Here is a 27,689-nt window from a genome sequence, read left to right on the forward strand (position 1 = left end):
TACAATGTGAACACACCAAATAAGCACAGAAAGAAATTCCTTTGATGCATGACAGAAAGTTTTTTATCACTTGTACCACCATTGCTATCGATAAGGCCCTGTATAGAGCCCAAGTAAGTCAAAAAAGACAACTGTTTATAATAGGCTATAACCCACTTCAACAGCTGATGCTTGTAAATCACAAGCTGTACGGAATTTAGTCTTATCGTAATTACAGGTGCTTCTTGTACAACAGGTGACACTCCTTAACTTTGTGTCCACAGACTTTGGATTCTTTTGTCATATGTATATGCTTGAATTTATCTTGTTACCATAAGTTTAATTAATTTATTGTCCAAGTGAATAGCAGGTCCCATTAAACTCAGCTAATTGTTACAGAATGTTAATTCTATTTCTACTAGTCATAATTAAATTCTGGTACTAAAAGTTATATTTTTCTTTGAATGTATGTGCAAGATGCCCTTTCAAAGTAAACATACTGTAGATATACTGTAATCTGAACTTCAATTTATCTTTAATAAATCTTTAGTTTTATGGACACTGGTTTTAAGTATAAACTTTGTCTCAGGTTTCAGCTGTGCTAAGAAAATTATAAAGGTTTCTCTGATAACAAATAAGCATTTAAACATGATTGATTAAGGATGAGGAAAGACAGTTTACCATTAGGAGAGTGGAGCAATGGCTGCTGAAAATGGGGCTTTGCTGTCATATGTGAATAATACATTATAAATCAGTAATTTTAAACAGTAATAGTAATTTGCAGTATTAGCAAAGTCTTGGCTGTGTTTTAAAATCAATTTATTGGTACCTACCTAAAAGTATCAGTTACTATGAAAAACAATAAAATTACTGGGTAATTGCAAAATTTTGAACACTAGCACTAAGGATTATCATCTTTGCCAATTATCTTAGTGTCAGGAAGAAATCAAATAAAATTAATATACAGTACAATGGATGTTATTTTCAGCCTGTCATGACTGAATGCATTAACATTCTCAAAAACTGCACATATGATACAATTCATTTTTAAATAACTAATTAAACTCATAATAATAATAATTAATAATAATAATTCAGCTTACTGCAGCCAGACTGAGCAAGTGTTGCATGCGGATAATCCATTTTAATCTGCATTCATAATGAAAACATGTCACACAATCAACATTTTACCAAAAAAAAACTTAAAAGTGTTTATAGTGAGTAGTCTTTTTAGGACACATACTATGCAAATTTTGGAACCTTTGATGGCAATATTTATTTAGCTCCATTTTTTACCAATATAATGCACTAATTTCATCCATTCTTAATTACATGAAACAATGAAGATTTTATTATGACCACCGGTAACTTTAACCTTACACAAGTATTATCTGAACTTGTGATACTACTGGATGGATTCCAGATATGCCGGCCAATTCATTTTGTTTCCCATGTGATACTGCAAAACACCCAGCAGATGTCAGGATTTTACAGACCACAATCACTTATTTATGCTATGTCACCTAAAATAGCATTCTCAAAACTCACTTATACCATTTTGGGTTTACTGGGTGCCAGAGTCTCTCTTGGATAGTTTACCAATCTATCGCACCACACATAACATACACCCTCAGGATTAATTTGGAATTGCTAGCTAACCTATCACACACACATTTAGGGATTTGGGAGAAAAGAACTGCAGTAGCTAGAGGAAGCCCATGATACAGGAAGAGTGTGGAAATTCCACATGGACAACAATGTGGCATTAGATTTAAAGTCATGACATTAATTCAGTGAGCACCAATGCTAACCACAGTGTAGCTCACATTCTTTACTTACTTTTTGCATTTTTAATTTTTTTTTACTGATGCAGTATGTCAAAGTAAACATAAAATCTGAACAAAAAAGTATGAGATGAGGGAACATGTGCACATCCTTTAATGGCTGTTGAGATGTATTTGTGCTTTTCTTAAGCAATGTGATCATATCATTGGTTTCCAACACCTACATCACAAAGCTGATTATTCACTATTGAACTTCGACAAAAGTGCAATTTGGCTGGTGCTCCTGTGACTGAGCAGTCCTATTTAGGATCCTCTCTGTAGACCCCATAATGGAAATTGTACAGAAAAGATGCCCTAAGAATAAGCTGTCTCTCTTCTTTGCTAAAGATGTGTCTCTCAAGGTGTGGTCTCCTGAACCATTTAAACACACACACACACACACACACAAGTGCAACATTCTCATTTAGGGTATCAACCTGAAAGACAGGAATGTAGGTATTCAAAGATGTCATGGGCATGCGACCAATGGCTTCAACAACATGCAGATTCAGTACATATATGCATGAGCTGAAATTAAACATATCCTGTGTGGATATTTTTAATCCTTGTACCTAATACTGCTGGAATGTTCTCTGACTTTACAATGGATTAAAAAAGTTTGAGAATGTTATGTTGTGTTAAAAGGACACATGATTTGAAAACACACTATGTGCTCTTTAATTAATAAAGTCATTCATTATCAGAACTCATAATAAAATCTAGGGTCATGTGGGGCCAGATAAATTGAAAGAAAAAACATCAAACAGTTTTAATCAATAACACTAATACATTTATTTTGTAAATTCAATGTATATCTGCCATTTATTCACCAACATACATTATGGTTCTTAGTTATTTTTTAAATTTGGACAGTCAGGGACATGACTATCTTAAATCAACATCTGCTTCACTATTTTGTTAAAATGGTTTATTATACTAAGTTGATAAAGCTGTTTTCATGTCACACTCTGTTGCTTTTTCACAACCCTTCCATTATCTAGTGAAATCTTGTCTCCATGGATTTTTAAAAGTATTCTTAAAAACATAGTATATAAACAATGCCACTTGCCTTGGGAACTTTGGCATACTTTCCAGTTCTTGTGTCTCTTATGTGGCTGATGTCTAGCAGGTCGACCTCCTGTTGAAATAAAAAAAAAAGACATCCGAGTTAGCCCACTTGAGACAAGGGCAGAGACTTCAAAAAGCAGCCATAATTTGACAGTGCTGCCCGGGTACAATATAGACAGGTGAAACTGGCAGGCAAGAAAAAGGGAAAGACAACGTTTTATTAGCATTCTATTACTAAATGGATGTGACCTTTTTAACAGACAATGACCATTACCATATGGTCTATAGCATAAATCAGAGATGCATAAGGAAATGAACTATAGAGAGTCATGCGTTTCACTTACCTTAAAAAGTGATGTTCAATGCTTTTTTGTTGTCATTCCTATATTACTTGTATAGAGCCAAACAATGTATATGACTTATATTATTATTTTGTTCTTCATTTTACAAAGTAAGGCCTGGATGGACTTTACAAAGCAGACCTTTTTTAGGAATACCCTGAAGTGGATAACTACCTTTACTTGTTAGCTTTAAATCTACTTATCCTATTGTTTCTCTCATTGGCTGTGGGTCTTGCTCTCATTTTACAATCCTCTATTGGGGAAATTATATTTAACTCTTCTCAGAGAATTACTTTTAGGATTGGGGTGACAGAAAACACTGTGTCTACCAGGTGACACTGCCTGCTAGTGATCCATGAGTACACTATATAGAATATATTGAGATACGTAATGTAAAGAGTATTAGCCCACAATGTTCACACATTCATAGCTACTCCTAATACTGGTCAGTGCCCCATAACCCACCCACAACCTCCCACTTTACAAACGAGGCTTCCCATTGTAATTACATAATTTAGGTTCCAGTTGACGACATACAGTACAATTAACAAATGTGTATATGCTACACCAGTAGACCACAGGCATGGTAAACAACTTGCTGTGAGTCACCGTGCTAGTCTGTGCAACGATCAGAATGGGTCATTTGCAGCTTTGCATCTACAAGGCTGTGTTTTTTTATCTCCAGATATTTAGCAGGCACAGTAATGTCCCAGAGTGGTAATTAGCATTTGTAAAAATAACTCTTCTTCTAATCAATACTATAATACTGTGCAACCAGAAAGTATTCACAGCACATCACTTTTTCCACATTTTGTTATGTTACAGCCTTATTCCAAAATGGATTCAATTCATTTTTTTCCTCAGAATTCTACACACAACACCCCATAATGACAACGTGAAAAAAGTTTGAGGTTTTTGCAAATTTATTAAAAATAAAAAAACTGAGAAATCACATGTACATAAGTATTCACAGCCTTTGCCATGAAGCTCCAAATTGAGCCCAGGTGCATCCTGTTTCCCCTGATCATTCTTGAGATGTTTCTGCAGCTTCATTGAAGTCCACCTGTTGTAAATTCAGTTGATTGGACATGATTTGGAAAGGCACACACCTGTCTATATAAGGTCCCACAGTTGACAGTTCATGTCAGAGCACAAACCAAGCATGAAGTCAAAGGAATTGTCTGTAGACCTCCGAGACAGGATTGTCTTGAGGCACAAATCTGGGGAAGGTTACAGAAACATTTCTGCTGCTTTGAAGGTCCCAATGAGCACAGTGGCCTCCATCATCCGTAATTGGAAGAAGTTCGAAACCACCAGGACTCTTCCTAGAGCTGGCTGGCCGGCCATCTAAACTGAGTGATCAGGGGAGAAGGGCCTTAGTCAGGGAGGTGACCAAGAACACGATGGTCACTGTGTCAGAGCTCCAGAGGTCCTCTGTGGAGAGTGGAGAACCTTCCAGAAGAATAACCATCTCTGCAGCAATCCACCAATCAGGCCTGTATGGTAGAGTGGCCAGACGGAAGCCACTCTTTAGTAAAAGGCACATGGCAGCCCACCGGGAGTTTGCCAAAAGGCACCTGAAGGACTCTCAGACCATGAGAAACAAAATTCTCTGGTCTGATGAGACAAAAATTGAACTCTTTGGTGTGAATGCCAGGCGTCACGTTTGGAGGAAACCTGGCACCACTCATCACCAGGCCAATACCATCCCTACAGTGAAGCATAGTGGTGGCAGCATCATGCTGTGGGATGTTTTTCAGCGGCACGAACCAGAAGACTAGTCAGGATAAAGGGAAAGATGACTGCAGCAATGTACAGAGACATCCTGGATGAAAACCTGCTCCAGAGCGCTCTTGACCTCAGACTGGGGCGACGGTTCATCTTTCAGCAGGACAACGACCCTAAGCACACAGCCAAGATATCAAAGGAGTGGCTTCAGGACAACTCTGTGAATGTCTTTGAGTGGCCCAGCCAGAGCCCAGACTTGAATCCGATTGAACATCTCTGGAGAGATCTTAAAATGGCTGTGCACTGACGCTTCCCATCCAACCTGATGGAGCTTGAGAGGTGCTGCAAAGAGGAATGGGCAAAACTGGCCAAGGATAGGTGTGCCAAGCTTGTGGCATAATATTCAAAAAGACTTGAGGCTGTAATTGCTGCCAAAGGTGCATTGACAAAGTATTGAGCAAAGGCTGTGAATACTTCTGTACATGTGATTTCTCAGTTTTTTTTATTTTTAATAAATTTGCAAAAACCTCAAGTAAACTTTTTTTCATGTTGTCATTATGGGGTGTTGTGTGCAGAATTCTGAGGAAAAAAATGAATTTAATCCATTTTGGAATAAGGCTGTAACTTAACAAAATGTGGAAAAAGTGATGCGCTGTGAATACTTTCCGGATGCACTGTAAATGTCAAACTACTGCAGCCTTAGCTATATAGCACAATACACTCTCAAAAAGTGGAAAATTTATAAAGAGACATAGAATTCCATGGTGAATGTAAGTACAGAGGGAGTCTGGACTATGATTTAGACACAGTGTCTTGGACCTGTAAGGCGTCAACATTTACCACAATGGATAATGGTGGATTGTTTACAACAAACAAATCTTAGAACACATAGAAACATACTGTAAATTTAAATTGCAGTTTTCCTTGCCCAGATGCCCCTTTTCCCTGATACTTGAAGTTTAAACAGTCCAGCTTCAAATTACTGATATGTAAAAGTGTAGCATTTTTATGTCATGTCAATATGAGCAGCCAATTCACTACAAATAAGAGAAGTCTCAGTGAAGCATTAAGTTGAGGAAGGTGAGGAGATATGCTCTCCATAAAAAGTAGCTATTACAGTGCGCAATTTCCCTATGTGAAAAGAGAGTTTAGAATTAGTTTTAGCATTATATGTTAATGTTAATGTGTTAATGTGGTGTTTGTGGTCACCGTGGAGAATTTCTTTATCAACAATACAAGGAAGAGGTGGGAATTTGGCAAGGCGGCTCTCTTGGATTATGAACAAGATCTGGTGATACAGCTTTTCAGGCTTTTGAAATGCAAGTCACCATTCAGGGAAGCCACCAAAAAGCATATAATAGTTTAGTCCTCTAAGGGTAACACTGGAGAACTGCAAAAAGCCATTACTGACTAGGTGCTTAACAGAAAAGAGCATCTAAGTGCATGACAAGAGGAAAGCTGTTATTGAACAGAGTATACTAAATATCAAGAACCTTGTGCCACAAGATACTAAAACCATATGGGAGGCCAAACATTATGTCAGGTGCAATTGTGACACTGTGATCCTTCCTGAAAGCATGAAGCATGGTGGGGACTACTTCTGTGCGAGGCTTTGCTAAACTTATGATAGAAAAAGAGAAAAAAAAAACAAAAAAAACTAAACTATTACGTCAATGATTTTGGCTCGCCCAGTCAAAGCCTGGCTCTTAATCCATCAATCCATTCATCCATCCTCTTCCGCTTATCCGAGGTCAGGTCGCGGGGGCACAGCTTGAGCAGAGAGGCCCAGACTTCCCTCTCCCCAGCCACTTCTTCTAGCTCTTCCGGGAGCATCCCAAGACATTCCCAGGCCAGCCGGGAGACATAGTCCCTCCAGCGTGTCCTGGGTTTTCCCCCGGTTGGATGTGCCCGGAACACCTCACCAGGGAGGTGTCCAGGAGGCATCCTGATCAGATGCCCGAGCCACCTCATCTGACTCCTTTTGATGCGGAGGAGCAGCGGCTCTACTCTGAGCCCCTCCCGGATGACTGAGCTTCTCACCCTATCTTTAAGGGAAAGCCCAGACACCCTGCGGAGGAAACTCATTTCAGCCGCTTATATTCGCGATCTTGGTCTTTCGGTCACTACCCATAGCTCATGACCATAGGTGAGGGTAGGAACGTAGATCGACTGGTAAATTGAGAGCTTTGCCTTACGGTTCAGCTCCTTTTTCACCACGACAGACCAATGCAGAGCCCGCATCACTGTGGACGCCGCACTGATCCGCCTGTCGATCTCACGCTCCATTCTTCCCTCACTCGTGAACAAGACCCCGAGATACTTGATCTCTCCCCCAACCCTGAGAGGGCACTCCACCCTTTTCCTGCTGAGGACCATGGTCTCGGATTTGGAGGTGCTGATTCCCATCCCAGCTGCTTCACACTCAGCTGCGAACCGATTCAGAGAGCTGAAGCTGAAGATCACGGCCTGATGAAACAATCAGGACAACATCATCTGCAAAAAGCAGTGACCCAATCCTGAGTCCACCAGACCGGACCCCCTCAACACCCCGGCTGCGCCTAGAAATTATGTCCGTAAAAGTTATGAACAGAATCAGTGACAAAGTGCAGCCCTGGCGGAGTCCAACTTTCACTGGAAACAGGTTCGACTTACTGCCGGCAATGCTGACCAAGCTCTGACACTGGTTGTATCAGGGGGTCCGGTACCTCATACTCCCGGAGCACCCCGCACAGGATTCCCCGAGGGACACGGTCGAACGCCTTTTCTAAGTCCACAAAACACATGTAGACTGGTTGGGCAAACTCCCATGCACCCTCCAGGATTCTGCTAAGGGTGTAGAGCTGGTCCACTGTTCCGACCAGAACAAAAACCACACTGTTCCTCCTGAATCCGAGGTTCGACTATCTGACGGACCCTCCTCTCCAGAACCCCAATAGACTTTTCCAGGGAGGCTGAGGAGTGTGATCCCTCTGTAGTTGGAACACACCCTCCGGTCCCCCTTTTTAAAGAGGGGGGCCACCACCCCGGTCTGCCAATCCAGACGCACTGTCTGTCCCTGATGTCCATGCAATGTTGCAGAGACGTGTCAACCAAGACAGTCCTACAACATCCAGAGCCTTGAGGAACTCTGGGCATATCTCATCCACCCCCGGGGCCCTGCCACCAAGGAGTTTTTGACCACAACGGTGACTCAGCCCCAGAGATGGGGGAGTCCACCTCGGAGTCCCCAGGCTCTGCTTCCACAATGGAAGGCATGTTAGTGGGATTGAGGAGGTCTTCGAAATACTCTCTCCACCGACCTACAATGTCCCGAGTCGAGGTCAGCAGCGCACCATCCACACCATATATGGTTGACACTGCACTGCGTCCCCTCCTGAGACGCCGGACCAGAATCTCCTTGAAGCCGTCCGAAAGTCGTTCTCCATGTCCTCCCCAAACTCCTCCCATGCCCGAATTTTGCCTCAGCAACAACCGGCCGCATTCCGCTTGGCCTGCCGGTACCTATCAGCTGCCTCCAGAGACCCACAGGACAAAAGGTCCTATAGGACTCCTTCTTCAGCTTGACGGCATCCCTCACCGCCGGTGTCCACCAATGGGTTTGGGGATTGCCGCCACGACAGGCACCACCACCTTACGGCCACAGCTCCGGTCAGCTGCCTCAACAACAGAGGCACAGAACATGGCCCATTCAGACTCAATGTCCCCCTCCTCCTACGGGACGTGGTTGAAGTTCTCCCGGAGGTGGGATTTGAAGCTGCTTCTGACAGGGGACTCTGCCAGCCGTTCCCAGCAGACCCTCACAACACATTTGGGCCTACCAGGTCTGACCAGCATCTTCCCCACCATCGACGCCAACTCACCACCAGGTGGTGATCAGTTGACAGCTCCGCCCCTCTCTTCACTCGAGTGTCCAAGACATGTGGCTGCAAGTCCGATGACACGACCACAAAGTCGATCATCGAACTGAGGCCTAGGGTGTCCTGGTGCCAAGTGCACATATGAACACCCCTATGCTTGAACATGGTGTTCAAGTATGGACAATCCGTGACGAGCACAGAAGTCCAATAACAAAACACTGCTCGGGTTCAGATCGGGGGGGCCATTCCTCCCAATCACGCCCTTCCAGGTCTCACTGTCATTGCCCACGTGAGCATTGAAGTCTCCCAGCAGTACGAGGGAATCCCCAGAAGGTATGCCCTCTAGCACCCCCTCCAGAGACTCCAAAAGGGTGGATACTCCAAACTGCTGTTCGGGCGATACGCACAAACAACAGTCAGGACCCGTCCCCCCACCCGAAGGCGGAGGGAGGCTACCCTCTCGTCCACAAGGGTAAATCAAAATGTACAAGCTCCAAGTTGGGGAGCAATGAGTATGCCCACACCCACTCGGCGCCTCTCACCGGTGGCAACTCCAGAGTGGTAGAGAGTCCAGCCCCTCTCAAGGAGATTGGTTCCAGAGTCCAAGCTATGCATTTGAGGTGAGCCCGACTATATCTAGCCGGAACCTCTCGACCTCGCGCACTAGCTCAAGCTCCTTCCCCTTCAGAGAGGTGACATTCCACGCCCCAAGAGCCAGTTTCTGTAGCTGAGGATCAGACCGCCAAGGTCCCGCGGCCACCACCCAACTCACACTGCACCCGACCTCCTTGGCCCCTTCCCATGGGTGGTGAGCCCATGAGAAGGGGGACCCACGTTGCCTCTTCGGGCTGTGCCCGGCTGAGCCCCATGGGTGCAGGTCTGGCCACCAGGCGCTCGCCATCGAGCCCCACCTCCAGGCCTGGCTCCAGGGGGGGCTCCAGTGACCCGCGTCTGGGCGAAGGAAAACGCCGTCCAAATTTTTTATTCGTCATAGAAGGTCTATTTAACCACTCTTTGTCTCATCCCTCACCTAGGACCAGTTTGCCTTGGGTGGCCCTACCAGGGGCATAAAGCCCTGGACAACAGAGCTCCAAGGATCATTGGGACATGCAAACCTCTCCACCACGATAAGGTGGCTCTTAATGCAATTGTTAAAAATCAGGAAAAAGTGGACAATTACTGTTTGCCAGTGGTCCCTTGCTCAAACGGTACGAGTTGGAACTAATTTGAGAAGAGGAAAAGGGAAAAAATGGGGGAACAGGTAGTGCAGATGTTAACATAAGAGAAATATAAATTAACTTTACAAAGGTGCTGTTGCCACATACAGACTTGAGAGTACTTATGGAGCCATAATTAATATTAGAGAATGTTTCAGCTAAAAGGCAACAACTTGGTATCTACAATATATTTTCTAATCAGCTACAAAGCTGAGGGTCATAACAATGATCTTAAATTGAAATCAAAAAGTTGCCATCAGGTATGTTCACAGCAAACAATTACTTTCAGTATTTTTAAACTATTGGTACTACAACTGTTCTGCCAGAAATTAAACTTCAGTGTATTCATCCATTTGCTTAATGCACTTACTCCAATACAGGGTACTGGCAGCATCAAATGCAAGCCATGAATCTACAAAGAATGGGCCACCTCTTAACTTTTTACAAACAGAAGCAACACACTGGGATTTTAACACATCAGACTGGTGTTAAACTGAAATTAAACAACCCTGACTTGGCTGGTGGGGCATGGCTTACCCATTTGTTAGCTCTAATCCATCTGATCTTCTTCAAACTCGTTCACATTGTAAGCTAACATAAAATGAACACAATTATTTTATTGATATATTTTAGCAATACAGTTTCAATGAAATTCCATTTATTTTTACTGTTTAACCTCTTTCTATCCATGAGTAAATTAAATAAAAACAAGTCAATTTTAGCATATATCTTCTCTATGAAAAACACATAGAAGGCATATGTTTGTGTGTGAGTGTGCCCTGTGATGGACTGGCACCATTCCTGTTTCATGCCCAGTGATGTGGGGATAAACTTCAGACCCCTGCAATGCTGAAATAAATTGAATGCCTTTGATAATTGATTAAATGATATTTTACAAGCTAAAAAATGGTTAAAAGTTTTTTTAAAAAGTAACTATTCTGGATGGCAGTATTTTGCAAAAGCCAAACTGATTTCACGAGACCATGGCTTCCTAATTATGTGGCTGCACAGAACCGACCTTGATAGCAAAGGGGAAATGTGTTTTTCTGCTTCTGTGAGAAGCTTATCAGGTTCCTGTCATTAGTTTCCTCAATGGCAAATGTACTGTGCCTTCACATCTGTGATTTATGGCTTTGGGGTGAGTCAGACACATACATTTCACTTAAAACGGAAACATAACTTTATTTACCTAATATTGGGAAGGCATCTGCTCATATAATAGTCAAGACCAGCAAATACTGTAGCTTTTGATATTAAAAAAATGCTTTAGTAATCCTTACATAGAGTCCCTAGAATTTCTTCATTTTTTCCATTTTATTCCCACAATGAAGTATTCTGGGAAAGTAAACAGGGCCCAGTTTTATAGTACAGTGCATCCGGAAAGTATTCACAGCACATCACTTTTTCCACATTTTGTTATGTTACAGCCTTATTCCAAAATGGATTCAATTCATTTTTTTCCTCAGAATTCTACACACAACACATCATAATGACAACGTGAAAAAAGTTTGAGGTTTTTGCAAATTTATTAAAAATAAAAAAAAACTGAGAAAGCACATGTACATAAGTATTCACAGCCTTTGCCATGAAGCTCCAAATTGAGCTCAGGTGCATCCTGTTTCCCCTGATCATTCTTGAGATGTTTCTGCAGCTTCATTGGAGTCCACCTGTGGTCAAATCAGTTGATTGGACATGATTTGGAAAGGCACACACCTGTCTATATAAGGTCCCACAGTTGACAGTTCATATCAGAGCACAAACCAAACATGAAGTCAAAGGAATTGTCTGTAGACCTCCGAGACAGGATTGTCTCGAGGCACAAATCTGGGGAAGGTTACAGAAACATTTCTGCTGCTTTGAAGGTCCCAATGAGCACAGTGGCCTCCATCATCCGTAATTAGAAGAAGTTCAAAACCACCAGGATTCTTCCTAGAGCTTACCGGACATCTAAACTGAGCAATCCGGGGAAAACGGCCTTAGTCAGGGAGGTGACCAAGAACCCAATGCTCACTCTGTCAGAGCTCCAGAGGTCCTCTGTGGAGAGAGGAGAACCTTCCAGAAGGATAACCATCTCTTCAGCAATCCACCAATCAGGCCTGTATGGTAGAGTGGCCAGACGGAAGCCATTCCTTAGGTAAAAGGCACATAGCAGCCCACCTGGAGTTTGCCAAAAGGCACCTGAAGGACTCTCAGACCATTAGAAACAAAATTCTCTGGTCTGATGAAACAAAGATTGAACTCTTTGGTGTGAATTCCAGGCGTCACTTTTGGAGGAAACCTGGCACCACTCATCACCAGGCCAATACCATCCCTCAGTGAAGCATGGTGGTGGCAGCATCATGCTGTGGGATGTTTTTCAGGGGCAGGAACTGGGAGACTAGTCAGGATAAAGGGAAAGATGACTGCAGCAATGTACAGAGACATCCTGGATGAAAACCTGCTCCAGAGTGCTCTTGACCTCAGACTGGGGCGACGGTTCATCTTTCAGCAGGACAACGACCCTAAGCACACAGCCAAGATATCAAAGGAGTGGCTTCAGGACAACTTTGTGAATGTCTTTGAGTGGCCCAGCCAGAGCCCAGACTTAAATCCGATTGAACATCTCTAGAGAGATCTTAAAATGGCTGTGCACCGACGCTTCCCATCCAACCTGATGGAGCTTAAGAGGTGCTGCAAAGAGGAATGGGTGAAACTGGCCAAGGATAGGTGTGCCAAGCTTGTGGCATCATATTCAAAAAGACTTGAGGCTGTAATTGCTGCCAAAGGTGCATCGACAGAGTATTGAGCAAAGGCTGTGAATACTTATGTACATGTGATTTATCAGTTTTTTTATTTTTAATAAATTTGCAAAAACCTCAAGTAAACTTTTTTCACATTGTCATTATATGGGGTGTTGTGTGTAGAATTCTGAGGAAAAAAATCAATTTAATGCATTTTGGAATAAGGCTGTAACATAACAAAATGTGGAAAAACTGATGCGCTGTGAATACTTCCCGGATGCACTGTATATTTCAGAGTTGCAGACAAGCATCATCACTGAGCCACCTAAAGCTGCCATACAAGTTAGCATCAATGATCTCACAATTTCAGAACAGTGTACTTTATACTTGTGTTTTCATTATTTTTACAAATTACAATGTCCAAATTTATTTTTAATAACTAACTCCTTCATATTTTCCTAGAGGCAAGTTTCTCAAGGTGAGTTGGAAATTCAAAATGATGGCTTCAAATATTTTTGGAATGTAGCAAAGTTAGAGTTTGGAAATTTGCAACACTACCTTGAACACTTACAAAGATTAAACAAATCTGGCAAAGAAAGAATTTTGCCACAACTCAGGGAATGAAATGCAAATGGTTGAAGACATTCAGTGGCATCTAGTATGAAATCTCATCCAGTGTGCATTTGATGTTTGTTCATTCTTTTCATTCATCTAGCAAGCAGTCCAAAGCAGATAACAGGCTGGCATTTTTCTTTTTTCCTCTTTCCCAAATCACCCAGGAGTGGACAGTCATCTTGCCACCATTAAGAAATGATGTGTTCCAATTTCACATCTGGATTCCCTGTAGGCAGTTAAGTCCAAGTTTTGCATCATATAAGGTAAAGAACATGTTAGCCACTAAAAAACATACTAGCTGGTGTGGCGTACGGCCGGGACACCCCTTCGTTATATGCTCGGGGGGAGCAGCCATGGACAGTGCAATACTTCCCCTTGGACGCTAGATGGCGCGGTGCAGTGCCTCGGTTTTCCTGCAGGGCTCCATGGGAATTGGAGTTGGGTGCAGCCCTGTTGGTCCCGTAGGCACTGCCAGGGGGTGCTGCAGCTGGGACTCCTGACCCCAGATGGGCAGAGTATTCGCCACACCCAGAAGTGCAGCCAGAACTCGGCGATCAACCACCTAGAGCACTTCCGGGTGGACTATAAAAGGGCCCTGCAACCACCACTCAAGGAGCCAGAATCGGGAGGAGGAGGACGAGGTTGCCTGGGAGGAGAGGTGGAGGAAGAAAAACAGTTTTGCTTGGTGTAATTGGCGTTAGTGCTTGAGACTGTATACTGCCTGTGGGACACGGGGAAGACATGTGCCCACAGGTGAAGAAAAAATAAATAGTTTGTTTATTTTACATGTGCCTCCGTGTCCAATCTGTGTCGGGTCTGGCATCTATATAGTGCCTTTTTACACTGGCAAGATTTGAAGTATCTGTCCCACAATTACATGCAGTGTCCATCATTATCTAGCATTATGCTTCATCTGTCATCATATATTACTATATTTATACAGTTTTTTTCTTAACAGTGTATTAGCCAAACATTCTTAATGTTTGAGGTGTAATTACACATATGGATTACCACGTAATTATTTAGCACTTGTTTCTGACCAAAACGTATACTATATGATGCACACAAACAATAAACACAGTACAAACATTTGAAAAATCTGCAAATCTATCAAATGTTCATAAGATATTTATCAAAAAGATACATGGCTAATATTTTAAACAACTTTACAAGCAAAATAAACAACTTTCGCTGGTATGCTAACAAGCCTATTGTTTACCAAGTAGAAAATTCAAATTCTTCATCTCTTCTTTTTCTAAACGAAAATGTGAGCTGCTGTACTATATCCATCTATCTAAACACAAGCTCGCTCACTGTCTAAACTCAGAAAAGCAGCGTCTGTTTTAATTAAAGGCTAAAATAAAAAGGTCCAAATTAATTAAAGTATGTTTTCTTGCTGCTTGTCTAATTGCAAAGAACGACTCCTCTGATTCTTCTTTTCTCCATTTATTACTCCACTTTCTTTAATGTAAAGACTAATATTCTAATCTTCCCCCTGTCTCTGTCTGGTAGAGTCTGTCTTGCTGCTGTCTGTTTACAGGAAAATGTGTACTAGTTAAACTACTGTTATACGTTGCATAAAGGAAGAACACATTACCATAAATTACCAAAACTGCCATAAAGCTTAGAAAGGCAGATGCTGAAAAAAATCATTTATTGTGATCAAGTCTTTTGTAGTGAAATTGGCCAATTTAGATCAGCAGCCAATCAACTGGAGCATCACTGTATCCAAGATTATTTATTTATAGACTGGACTGCTCTGCACTTTATTTATGGATGAACAAGGATTTGCTTGAATCTATACTAATAAAAGGCAAAGCCCTCACTCACTCATCACTAATTCTCCAAGTTCCCGTGTAGGTAGAAGGCTGAAATTTGGCAGGCTCATTCCTTACAGCTTCCTTACAAAAGTTGGGCAGGTTTCATTTCGAAATTCAACGAGTAATGGTCATAACTGGAAGCTATTTTTCTCCATTTACTATAATGGAGTTGAGCTCGAAAGCCGTGGGGGAGTTTCGTGTGACATCATCACGCCTCCCACGTAATCACGTGAACTGACTGTCAACACAGTACGTAGAAAACCAGGAAGAGCTCCAAAAAGCTCTGAAGAAAACATGCATTATATAATTGAGAAGGCAGCGAAACAATAAGAAGCGAGCGAGTGACATATACAACCATATTCATGAGTGCTGCTACTTCAGAAACAAAGTAAGGTGTAAACCTAAAGTTTAAATTAAGTTCATAGACAGGCTGCCACTGGCGTTTGTAATTTAGTGCCTGCCCATATAAGGCCATCTGTCAGCGGCAATCCAATAGAAACACTGCCGCTAAATATTCACGGGTGAAGGACTGTGCTTATGCAGAGGAAGACGAGATGGTCAGGGTGGTGTTTGGCACAAACTCAGCGAAACTGCGAGAGAAAGTTTTAAGTGCTGGGTCTTAGCTAACATTAAATACAGTCGTGGACATCGCACAAGATGGCACCAGCACAGCTGGGAAACTTCGATGCATGTACACCGAGCGGCTCACGTGAACTGACGCAGTGCGCAGACAAAAGCAACAGTTCCAAAGAGTGCTGAACAAAACCGAATTACACAATTGAGAAGGCAGCAAAAAATATGAAGGCGTCTGATACATACAAGCATATTCATAAGTGCAGCTACTGCGAAACAAAGCACACGGTGGAAAAAGTCAATGTCCCGCTAAAGGAAGACAGTGTAAAAAAAACCCGTGCATGCAGTGTGTCACATCTCAGATAAAAAGGAAGACGAGCTGTTTATTGATGCAGTAAGAAATGAATCGATGAATGAAACCTGTTATCTTTACAATGATTGACAAACACGGAATGTAACTTGAACACAACACATCCTACAAATACGAACCTGATAGAAAGAAATAATAGTAATCAAATCCTTGATGACAGCAACAATCAGTAACACTCACAAAACAATTACTGTATATTGACAGTCATGTTACGTTATTTTTAAAATGTTCCCTTTTCTTTTTCAAAACTTCTTTGACACACTACTTCTCCACTGCGAAACGCGGGTATATATATATATATATATGTATAAATATACCCCGATCTACATACTCTCAAATAGACAAGCCACACGCCGTGGCGCAATTGTAGAAGCTTTGCCTCTAGCGCCGACATCCAAGGTTTGATTCTCGAGAGGGGATGCACTGCGTATGTACTCGCTTCCCGATTCATTTTACCCTTGCATCCCCTTGGTTTGAGACGTATGAAAAAGTATGCGGTTAACGCAGAATCATGTTACGTCACTTTAAAATGTTTCCTTTTCTTAGCACAAGCACAGCTGAGAAGCTTCGATGCATGTACTCCATAACGCGTTAAAAAAAATAACGCATTTAATCACACTTTCAAATCCAAGCAAAGGGGAACTTTTGTCAATGCATGATTTCCTGGTATATCGATTACATTGATGCACACATCAGAGCTACAAAAATGTTAGAGTCGGAATAAAGTGCGTTCCTACGACTGATCGGAGGAAAATTTAATTTCAAAAGACTACCCGATGGAAGCCTTGATAAAAGCATGGTTTTGTGCACACTGAAAAGCTAGCAAAATTAGATGCATTCCAGAAAGTGGACTTTGTGGCTCTTACTGGGGATCATTGGACTTCCGTGACCGTTAGTAATTCTAATTACATCTAATTACAAAATGTTCAATGATCACACTGTTTTAGCCTAATGTACAAAATAATTTTGGCTAATGTTACTCAGAGTTTAAAGACTAAGCTGGTCAAATTAACTTTTATGTTTCTGACTTATTTTTTTAAGAAGAAAAACTGCACTTTATGTTGAAATTTTGGTTATTATTATTTAAATACAATACCATTCTGAAAATGTACTTAAAGTACTTAAAATACCACTTTATTTTTAAGTCTGCCCAATTTTAGCCAGGGATGATATTTTTGTTTCTGTTTTGAATTGAAATGCAGTTTAAAAGCATTTTTTTTTTCAGAAATTAAAAGAGCTTCAGTTTACAATATTCATGTCTATTAATTGATTCTGTCGCCCACTAAAACCCTTTTAAATTAAAAAAAAACATTTGCGATTTGGGGCAAATTTTCATGTGTGATTACATACGATTAATCAAGATTAATTATTACACAGCCTCTAATTAATTAGATTAATTATTTTAATCGAGTCCCACCCCTAATATATATATGTAGATATATATATATATATATATATATATATATATATATATATATGTATATATGTATATATGTATATATATATATATACAGTGGTGTGAAAAACTATTTGCCCCCTTCCTGATTTCTTATTCTTTTGCATGTTTGTTACACAAAATGTTTCTGATCATCAAACACATTTAACCATTAGTCAAATATAACATAAGTAAACACAAAATGCAGTTTTTAAATGATGGTTTTTATTATTTAGTGAGAAAAAAAAAATCCAAACCTACATGGCCCTGTGTGAAAAAGTAATTGCCCCCTGAACCTAATAACTGGTTGGGCCACCCTTAGCAGCAATAACTGCAATCAAGCGTTTGCGATAACTTGCAATGAGTCTTTTACAGCTCTGGAGGAATTTTGGCCCACTCATCTTTGCAGAATTGTTGTAATTCAGCTTTATTTGAGGGTTTTCTAGCATGAACCGCCTTTTTAAGGTCATGCCATAGCATTTCAGTTGGATTCAGGTCAGGACTTTGACTAGGCCACTCCAAAGTCTTCATTTTGTTTTTCTTCAGCCATTCAGAGGTGGATTTGCTGGTGTGTTTTGGGTCGTTGTCCTGTTGCAGCACCCAAGATCGCTTCAGCTTGAGTTGACGAACAGATGGCGGACATTCTCCTTCAGGATTTTTGGTAGACAGTAGAATTCATGGTTCCATCTATCACAGCAAGCCTTCCAGGTCCTGAAGCAGCAAAACAACCCCAGACCATCACACTACCACCACCATATTTTACTGTTGGTATGATGTTCTTTTTCTGAAATGCCAGATGTAACGGGACATTTGCCTTCCAAAAAGTTCAACTTTTGTCTCATCAGTGCACAAGGTATTTTCTCAAAAGTCTTGGCAATCATTAAGATGTTTCTTAGCAAAATTGAGACGAGCCCTAATGTTCTTTTTGCTTAACAGTGGTTTGCATCTTGGAAATCTGCCATGCAGGCTGTTTTTGCCCAGTCTCTTTCTTATGGTGGAGTCGTGAATACTGACCTTAATTGAGGCAAGTGAGGCCTGCAGTTGTCCTGGGGTCTTTTGTGACCTCTCGGATGAGTCGTCTCTGCGCTCTTGGGGTAATTTTGGTCGGCCGGTTACTCCTGGGAAGGTTCACCACTGTTCCATGTTTTTGCCATTTGTGGATAATGGCTCTCACTGTGGTTCGCTGGAGTCCCAAAGCTTTAGAAATGGCTTTATAACCTTTACCAGACTGATAGATCTCAATTACTTCTGTTCTCATTTGTTCCTGAATTTCTTTGGATCTTGGCATGATGTCTAGCTTTTGAGGTGCTTTTGATCTACTTCTCTGTGTCAGGCAGCTCCTATTTAAGTGATTTCTTGATTGAAACAGGTGTGGCAGTAATCAGGCCTGGAGGTGGCTACGGAAATTGAACTCAGGTGTGATACACCACAGTTAGGTTATTTTTAACAAGGGGCAATTACGTTTCACACAGGGCCATGTAGGTTTTGATTTTTTTTTCCCTAAATAATAAAAACCATCATTTAAAAACTGCATTTTGTGTTTACTTGTGTTATATTTGACTAATGGTTAAATGTGTTTGATGATCAGAAACATTTTGTGTGACAAACATGCAAAAGAATAAGAAATCAGGAAGGGGGCAAATAGTTTTTCACACCACTGTATGTCTATATATATATATATATATATATATATATATATATATATATATATATATATATATATATATGCCAGCAACAATCATGGCAATGACAACACAATTACATTGACAATCATGTTACATTATTTTCAAAATGTTTCCTTTTCTTTTTTAATGACTTCTTTAACACACTACTTCTCCGCTGCGAAGCGCAGGTATTTTGCTATATATAGATATAGATATATAGATATGACAACAACACTCATATCAATGACAAAACAATTACATTAACAATCATGTTACATTATTTTTTTAATTTTTCCTTTTCTTTTTCATAACTTCTTTAACACACTACTTCTCCGCCGCGAAGCGCGGTTATTCTGCTAGTTTTTGATAAAAGCCCGATCCACATCTGCACCTACCCGTGCTGTATTGTGTGTACACACTGCCTAGTATATCTTGTTTTATGTTTATCAGTGTCCCAGGTTCAAGGAGGTAATGCCAGCTTCAAGCAACCCGAGCATCACACAGCAACCTTGAAATAACATAAAATGACACTCCACTTGACTATAATACCAATCCCCATTTTTTTTTTTTTTTAAGTTTCCTAAAAAGGTGTAACTTTGACCCCTTATATCCCATTAAAGAGTGAACCCCTAGGGTCAGTTGATGTGGTATGCACAACTTCAACCCCTTCTGATCATTTTAGCTGAAGACACTGATAGGTTCGCTCTTTATCATAAGGGTGTAATTTCCTGCACAAAATATGATCCAAAATGGCCTAAAAATGAGGAGTTTTCAGGTCTAGAGGGCCACAAATAAGGGGAAACCCCTAAAAGCTTGATATATTGCACATCTAGGTATAAGGACATGTCAAAATGTATATAATATGTGGGTTGTTTCTTGTACTTGTGTGTCAGGAAACACCAGGCCAAAAAAAAAAAAAACAACAACCAAGTGATTTCAAAGTATTAATAAGAAATATAATTATTTTGCTGATATCAAACATTTGTTGTTAGTGTCAACAATAAGTACCAAATACTATATGCACTTGCTCTGCATACACTCAGCACAATGTATAGGTAAACAGTATTGGACCCTAACTTTTGTGGTATATCGGGTCATTAATATGTCACAAATAGCAACTTGCAAAATCTACAGATGTGTAAATGTAACATGTTATAACAGATACTGTGGTCAATGACTAAAAGAAGAACCCACAAGGGATTGCCAGGTATTCTAACAAAGAAGACTGTTAATCAAGTAACTCGCTTCTTGCTTTTCACCTTGCCAAAACAAGTCACAGCCAAGCTGGCAGTCTTTAAACTGTAAATTGCATTCTGCTCCCTACTTAATCACAGCATGTTAACTTGCATGTAAAATTATCTATGCCTCAATGTATGTGTTCTCTTTCACTCTTCACTTTACAAGCAGCTTTTACAACAAATACTGTATTTATGATGTAATGAAAAATTACAAAAACAAACCCCTTACCATACAACCATGCAAGTACCCTTACCATACAATTGAATGACAGGAAAATAAAGCAACTTGCCCCAGCTCACATAGTAAATCAGCACAGAAATGTAAGTTTCAGTTTATCAACCTATGAGTCTATTCAGTCTTTACCGGACCTACCTGAAATTGCTTCCAAATAGTGAACTTAATATTTTTAAAGTTAATCTTTTTGAATCCAAAAAATCAAGACAAAAGACAAAAACCTAACAAATAACACACTATACTGCTGAGATCAATAATGTGTATTATTAAAATTTTGGAGATCCTCAGTTTCAACAATGAAAACCTTGCTATTTCTTGCCCATTGGCACTCCATGTGGAGGTGTGCATGATGTGTTTGTTTCCTAATTATTTTCCTTTTCTTCATCTATGCATTTTGTTGAATTTGACTCTGCTACCAGCTTCTTTTTGCTTGTGGGAAGGGTACTTGGCATTATTTAGGGTGTATCAAAAACAAACTGATAAAAAAAAAAAAGGCTGAAGACAATGTGACTTGATGTGTGAGGTGCAGCAAAAAATGGAAATAATTCTTTATACAAAAACATAAATACAATAAAGAGGTTTACTCTTGACCTGTATGGGCCAACACAGAAATCAGTTCTAAATCCACAAGTAAATTGATGACCTTCAGGGGAACAGCAGTATGATTCACAGGGATATCAAGTGTCGACAGGCTCCAGCTTACTCATTTACAGTGCACTCTTCTGGTGCTTTTCATTTGGATATGTTTTCAAATCTATTGTAATCACAGCTTCCCATAAAGCCTGCTGACTGATATTTAAGTGCCAGAAACCGCAACATGGAATAAACATGCTTTCTAGGCTGATGTCTAAGATACAGTATAAATCTCAATTGGATTCTAACAACTCATTTATTAAAAAACAGCCTGAGCAGCCAACACGCTTTTACTGTATAAAATGCACCATAGTGGTGTACACAATTGAAATATTTTATAATATAATTAAACACAGTCAATGCATCATTTGTAAGTGTTACAATATATTTAAAATCTGTCAAGGCTGCAGAGTGTTTGGTATGCACCCAGGTTCCATTATTAGCAGCTTATAAATAACATTCAGGAATATTGAGACTTGGAAAAGATATCCAGGAAAAGAAGAGATTCATCAAAATGAGAAAAATCTGTTGGGCTCCCACTCTTTTTCTGTAGCTGCCTTTTCCTGGTTAGTATCACTGATCGTCTATCCTGGCAGAAGAGGTACAAGGCAGGAACCATCCCTAGTAGGAAAGCTAGCCATTTTCAGGGGACACTCACACACATCAGCTTTGAGAGCCCTTGTTAACCTAACCGTGACAAGGAACAAGAGTACCCAGAAAGACAAAAGTGCCCCTCATGAGAATTAAACCTGCTTCAAGAACTGCTCCTGCTTCTTGGCACACCATAGTAATACTCTTGTTCATTGCGCTTGACTATGTCCTTTGACTTGCCTTTTCCCTGCTACTGCAAACATGAAGAATTAGCATCTCCCATGTACTGTTTCACCATGTTTTAGGTAGCATAAGATTTGTTTGCATTCTTCCACAATTCTTCAGTAAGCAGAGACATGACTTAAGCTTTTACTATACTCAGTATTTTCATTGATAATCATTAGAACATTAGAACAACCTAGACGAGAACAGGCCATTCAGCCCAACAAAGCTCGCCAGTCCTAGCCACTGATTTCCTTCAAGAAAACATCAAGTTGAGTTTTGAAAATCCCTAATGTCTTACTGTCTACCACACTACTTGGTAGTTTATTCCAAGTGTCTATCGTTCTTTGTGTAAAGAAAAACTTCATAATGTTTGTGCGAAATTTACCCTTAACAAGTTTCCAACTGTGTCCCCGTGTTCTTGATGAACTCATTTTAAAATACAAGTCTCGATCCACTGTACTAATTCCCTTCATAATTTTAAACACTTCAATCATGTCACCTCTTAATCTTCTTTTGCTTAAACTGTATAGGCTCAGCTCTTTTAATCTTTCCTCATAATTCAACCCCTGTAGACCTGGAATCAGCCTAGTCACTCTTCTCTGGACCTTTTCTAGTGCTGCTATGTCCTTTTTGTAGCCTGAAGACCAAAACTGCACACAGTACTCAAGATGAGGCCTCACCAGTGCATTATAAAGGTTGAGCATAACCTCCTTGGACTTGTACTCCACAGATTGTGCTATATAACCTAACATTGTTAGCCTTCTTAATGGCTTCTGAACACTGTCGGGAAGTTGATAGCTTAGAGTCCACTATGACTCCTAAATCCTTCTCATAAGGTGTACTCTCGATTTTCCGACCGCCTATTGTGTATTCAAACCTAACATTTTTACTTCCTGTGTGTAATACTTTACATTTACTGACATTAAATTTCATCTGCCACAAATCTGCCCAAGCCTGTATGCTATCCAAGTCCTTCTGTAATGATATAACGGATTCCAAATTATCTGCTAATCCACCTATCTTGGTATCATCTGCAAATTTAACTAGCTTGTTACTTATATTCCTATCTAAATCATTTATATATATTAAAAATAGCAACAGCCCTAGCACTAACCCCTGTGGAACACCACTCTTAACATCGGCCAGTTCTGATGAGGTTCCTCGCACCATCACCCTCTGCTTCCTGTGTCTGAGCCAATTCTGCACCCATCTAAAAACATCACCCTGAACTACCACTTCTTTTAACTTGATGCCCAACCTCTCATGTGGCACCTTATGAAATGCTTTCTGAAAGTCCAGATAAATAATATCATGTCCTGCATTACATGTAAAACATTTTTAAACCTGTTCCACTGCTCCTCGACTGTCTCCACATTTAAAAGCTTATCCCAGTCTATCCTGTCGCATCTGCTCAAAATTAGCCCTACCAAAGTTCAACTTAACAATTTTAGTCTTTGCATCTGTACTCTTACAAAATACTGAGAATTGTATTATATTATGGTCACTTGACCCTAGTGGTTCAATCACCTCTACACCCTCAATTCTATCCTGATTATTACAGAATACTAAATCCAGACAGGTTTCACCCCTTGTTGGTGCTTTAACATGCTGTGTTAAAAAACAGTGGCTGATTACTTCTAAAAACTCCTGCTCTTGTGCTCCTCCATCTGCAAGGTTATCCCAGTTAATATTTGGATAATTAAAGTCCCCCATGACTATAATATCCCCCTGTAAACTTGCCTTTTTGATATTACTAAAAAGATGTGTGTTGAAATTACTGTCTGAATTGGGTGGTCTATAACACACTCCTAAAATAAGACCTTTTTCCCTAATATTTTCCAGGTGAAGCCACATGTCCTCACTAAGATGGGGCTCATCATCCAACTGAAGATGACTTACATTTAAACCCTGTTTGGCATAAACAGCAACCCCACCTCCTTTCTGTTCTGTCTATCCTTCCTAAAAAATGTGTATCCCTCTATGTTACACTCATCCCCATCTTTTTTATTTAGCAGGTTTCCGTTATTGCTATAATATCATAATTATGCTCTGCTACATACAACTCCAACTCACTTACAGTACCTTATTTTTGATACTTCTAGCTTTAAGGCAAGCTATTTTTAATGTGTTAATCCTTCTATCTTTACGTGTTTGTTTAGAATTTACATTACTATGCATTTTTATTTCTACACCATTGTTTGTTCTTCCATGTATAGATCTAAACCTGGCCTGTCCTAAACTCCCTGCCCCCCCATTCCCTAGTTTAAACAATCCTCGACTAGCCTACACATACGCCTCCCCAATACATTGGTGCCCCTCCGGTTCACGGCGGAACAGGTCCCATCTGTTCCAAAAGGAGTCCCAATGCCCCATAAACCTATACCCTTCTACCCTGCACCAAGATTTGAGCCACGCGTTAAGCCTTCTAATCTCCTCAATCTTACCTGGACTGGCGCGTGGCACATGCAGAACTTTGGAGAAGACTACCTTGTCAGTTCTGCTCCTCAGCTTGGTACCTAACTCTTTGAATTTGAATCACAGAACTGACAGACTACCCTTATGTATGTCATCACATCATGTCTGACATCATCAGGGTAACTGAATAATTTTAACAATACAGCCAACCCACAGAACTGCAGAGTGCTGCTAATAGCTTCTCATTACCCATGTGCTGTTCTTCTGACTAAACAAAACTATTGCAGTACAGTACCCTGCACTGTGATCCTCAAAGGTAGGCAACAATGTGTAAACAACAATGGATTTTAAACCCCTGCCTCCACTTGACTGCACAGCTCTAAGCAAGTAAGTTACTTAACCCAAATGAATCCCAAATGAAAAATAAAATCCATGCAAATTTGTACTGTATTCTCCAGTGGATAGACATCATACAAATAGAACATTAATCTTCAGCCTTTTTCATCTGTATTATAAAGGAGACATACTGCTTGCAAACCTCTTAATTTAGTAATTCTTTGCATTTTTATTTCATAGCTAAAAAGAATCCTGTGCTCTGTAACTGATTCACAGAATATGACGTATAATCTAGTGAAATTTGTTTGGAAAGTGTGACGCTGTAAGCTTGGCTGTGTTTCATTCACATAATCACCTGTTCCTATTGAACCAACAGTGGAATACTCAAAATTAAATTTTGCGATCTAAGGCACATGCGGCAGTTAATTTGGATCAAAACTTTCAACTAAAGGGTTATTTTCAGGAATAATATACAATAAGGATCTAAATAAGCACCATCTTATACTGGAGTAAAGAAAAGCAAAAAGTGAAAAGTGTATTCATTTTCTAAATATGCTTCTTCCATTACAAAAATCTAAGATTCTTGATTTGTGGCACCATTACATACAGTACATTATATTTAAAGATGATTGCTGTGACACACGATTACACATGAAACAGAATCGACTAACCAGGAATCTGTGTGATCTAAAATGTAAGCCAGTTCTTAGCTGTTAAACGACCTTCTCCTGACTATCCAAACATCTTCCAGTCTACTGACATTCATGAGCCTCTGAAAGAACCACTCCACACGTTAACAGTCTGGTACTGCTTAGTCTTTCTGCCACTCAGCTTTGCCCTGAGTAGATTCTGTTGGTCCCAGCTACTGATTTACTGAACATTTGTGAGTATACATAAAATAAATCTATTACTGGCACTCATAGCTACAATACAGTATGGTATAAAAGATACCAGCGTTTTTGGAGACACCTTTCATAAACTTGTGTAAAGCAAGGTTCACTTGTTTTAAACAAAAATTATATTAAATCCCCCCAAAAATCAAAATACTGAATTACAATGCACAGAGAATCTCAATAGTTTAAAAATCAAAACAAATCAAACTGGCAATACAATATTACTACTAATTAGTTACCAATACCTTGCTATTAAAGCACAAACAAAACAATAAAGAGTTTTTAAAGAGCAAGGCAACTGAATATTACTGCAGAAGTACAGGAGTTCAGTTAACAACACTAAGTGGTTGCCAGTTAAGAAAGAGGCTGCACACACTGAAGCCCCCAGGGATCAGAGTGTGACACCCTTCCCATATTATGGATTTTATTTAATTTACAAAATAAAGCAAGTTTATTATTCAATTTAAGTGTTAATGTCCATTGCTGAATTAGCACTTTGAAAAATGCTGCACTGGTATTAAATTCAGTTAAGAGAAGGTGTTACATTAAATAGGGAATTAGCTTACATAATGAACAAATTGTTCATATTATTTGGAGTTTTGTATGTTTTCAGATTAAACAAGCACTTTAAAAAGTGTTGTTCTTGATTATTTTGAATACACACTCAATATTCATATTTGTTCAGGCAGCTTTTTCCAATTCAGAATGAAAATGAAAGGAGAAGTGCTTGTATATATTTTGCACTGCACGTTTTGGTAGTGTAAAACAATGGATAAAATCATTTAAAAGGGACTATATAATGACAGACAGACATTTTGTTGATCCTAAAATGAAGGTGCAGTGTTAACAGCAGCCTATACATTTTAAAAGCAGTCAGATGGTTCCATAAGCAGCTTGGCAGAACTGCCATGTCACTCTAGTGCAGTGTTTCCCACCCTCACTCCTGGGGACCCCCTGTGGCTGCAGGTTTTTGTTCCAACCAGATTCCTAATCAGTGACAACACCCGATAACACTGAGCTCCTTTAATTAGCTGGTATTTTTTTTTCTTTTATTCTACATTCAGAAAAGCATAGCAGCATGATTTGACACATTTATAAGACATTTAGAAATATTTCTGCTTTTGCTATAGATTTAAATTCTTAACTCTCGTTTGCCGATTTCATTATATTTTGCCCTTTCTCTGTGCAGTTCTTCTCCTTCGTTGTATCTTATTAATGAGAATTAAAAATGAGCAAAGCAGACACGCTGGCAAACAACACTGAATAATCAAAGGCTGCAACTACTTTAGCGTCAGACCAACTAATTAGTAAATAATGGATTAATTAAACAATTAGAATACCTAGAAAAGCAGAATGAAAATCAAGATGAAAATATTGTTAAAGATAAAAAAATACATTATTCCCATATATTTGCTTGGTATATTTAATATATATACAGTATATATATTTTACCAAACTTCATTTTCTAATTTCTATATTGTTCCCAAAACACAGAACTTGGGAAATAACACATCACTTAATTAGCCTAGGAGTCCAATTAAAAACAGAAGCTGCAGCCACAGTGTGCCCCCAGGACTGAGGTTGGCAAAAATTGACAGTTCTTCCTTTTGCTAACTGGACTTCAGTGATACCTATGAAGGTGATGACAGGGGTGTGTTTAATATAATTATGTTATATATAATAATTTTGTTACCTGAATTTACAGTTTTTATTCCACCATGACAACTCATGTTATTCTTCACACAAAAATAAAAAAATCAAGTCTGCTTAGAAAATTAGAATTTTCTTGTATTTTACATAGTTTAATGTGATCTTTATTAATGCAGTTTCTTTGTGTTTTGTTTTCAGAAACATTTGATAGGAAATTTCACAGTTTTTGTACAATTTAAAAAGCATAATAACAAGCATAATGC

The 27,689-nt window shown here is 39.8% G+C and overlaps 1 protein-coding gene across 3 annotated transcripts in view; it reads right to left on the reverse strand.

Moving 5' to 3' along the window:
* Positions 1–27,689, reverse strand: part of plcb3 (phospholipase C, beta 3 (phosphatidylinositol-specific)) — a 258,088-nt gene that overhangs the window by 100,425 nt on the left and 129,974 nt on the right. For all 3 annotated transcript variants that reach the window (XM_039769058.1, XM_039769056.1, XM_039769057.1), the window contains exon 3: positions 2,872–2,940. In XM_039769058.1, the coding sequence (XP_039624992.1) occupies positions 2,872–2,940 (69 nt within the window). The remainder of the gene's footprint in view (positions 1–2,871; positions 2,941–27,689) is intronic.

The sequence above is a fragment of the Polypterus senegalus genome, chromosome 11 (genome assembly GCF_016835505.1).
Source record: "Polypterus senegalus isolate Bchr_013 chromosome 11, ASM1683550v1, whole genome shotgun sequence".
Lineage (NCBI taxonomy): Eukaryota > Metazoa > Chordata > Cladistia > Polypteriformes > Polypteridae > Polypterus > Polypterus senegalus.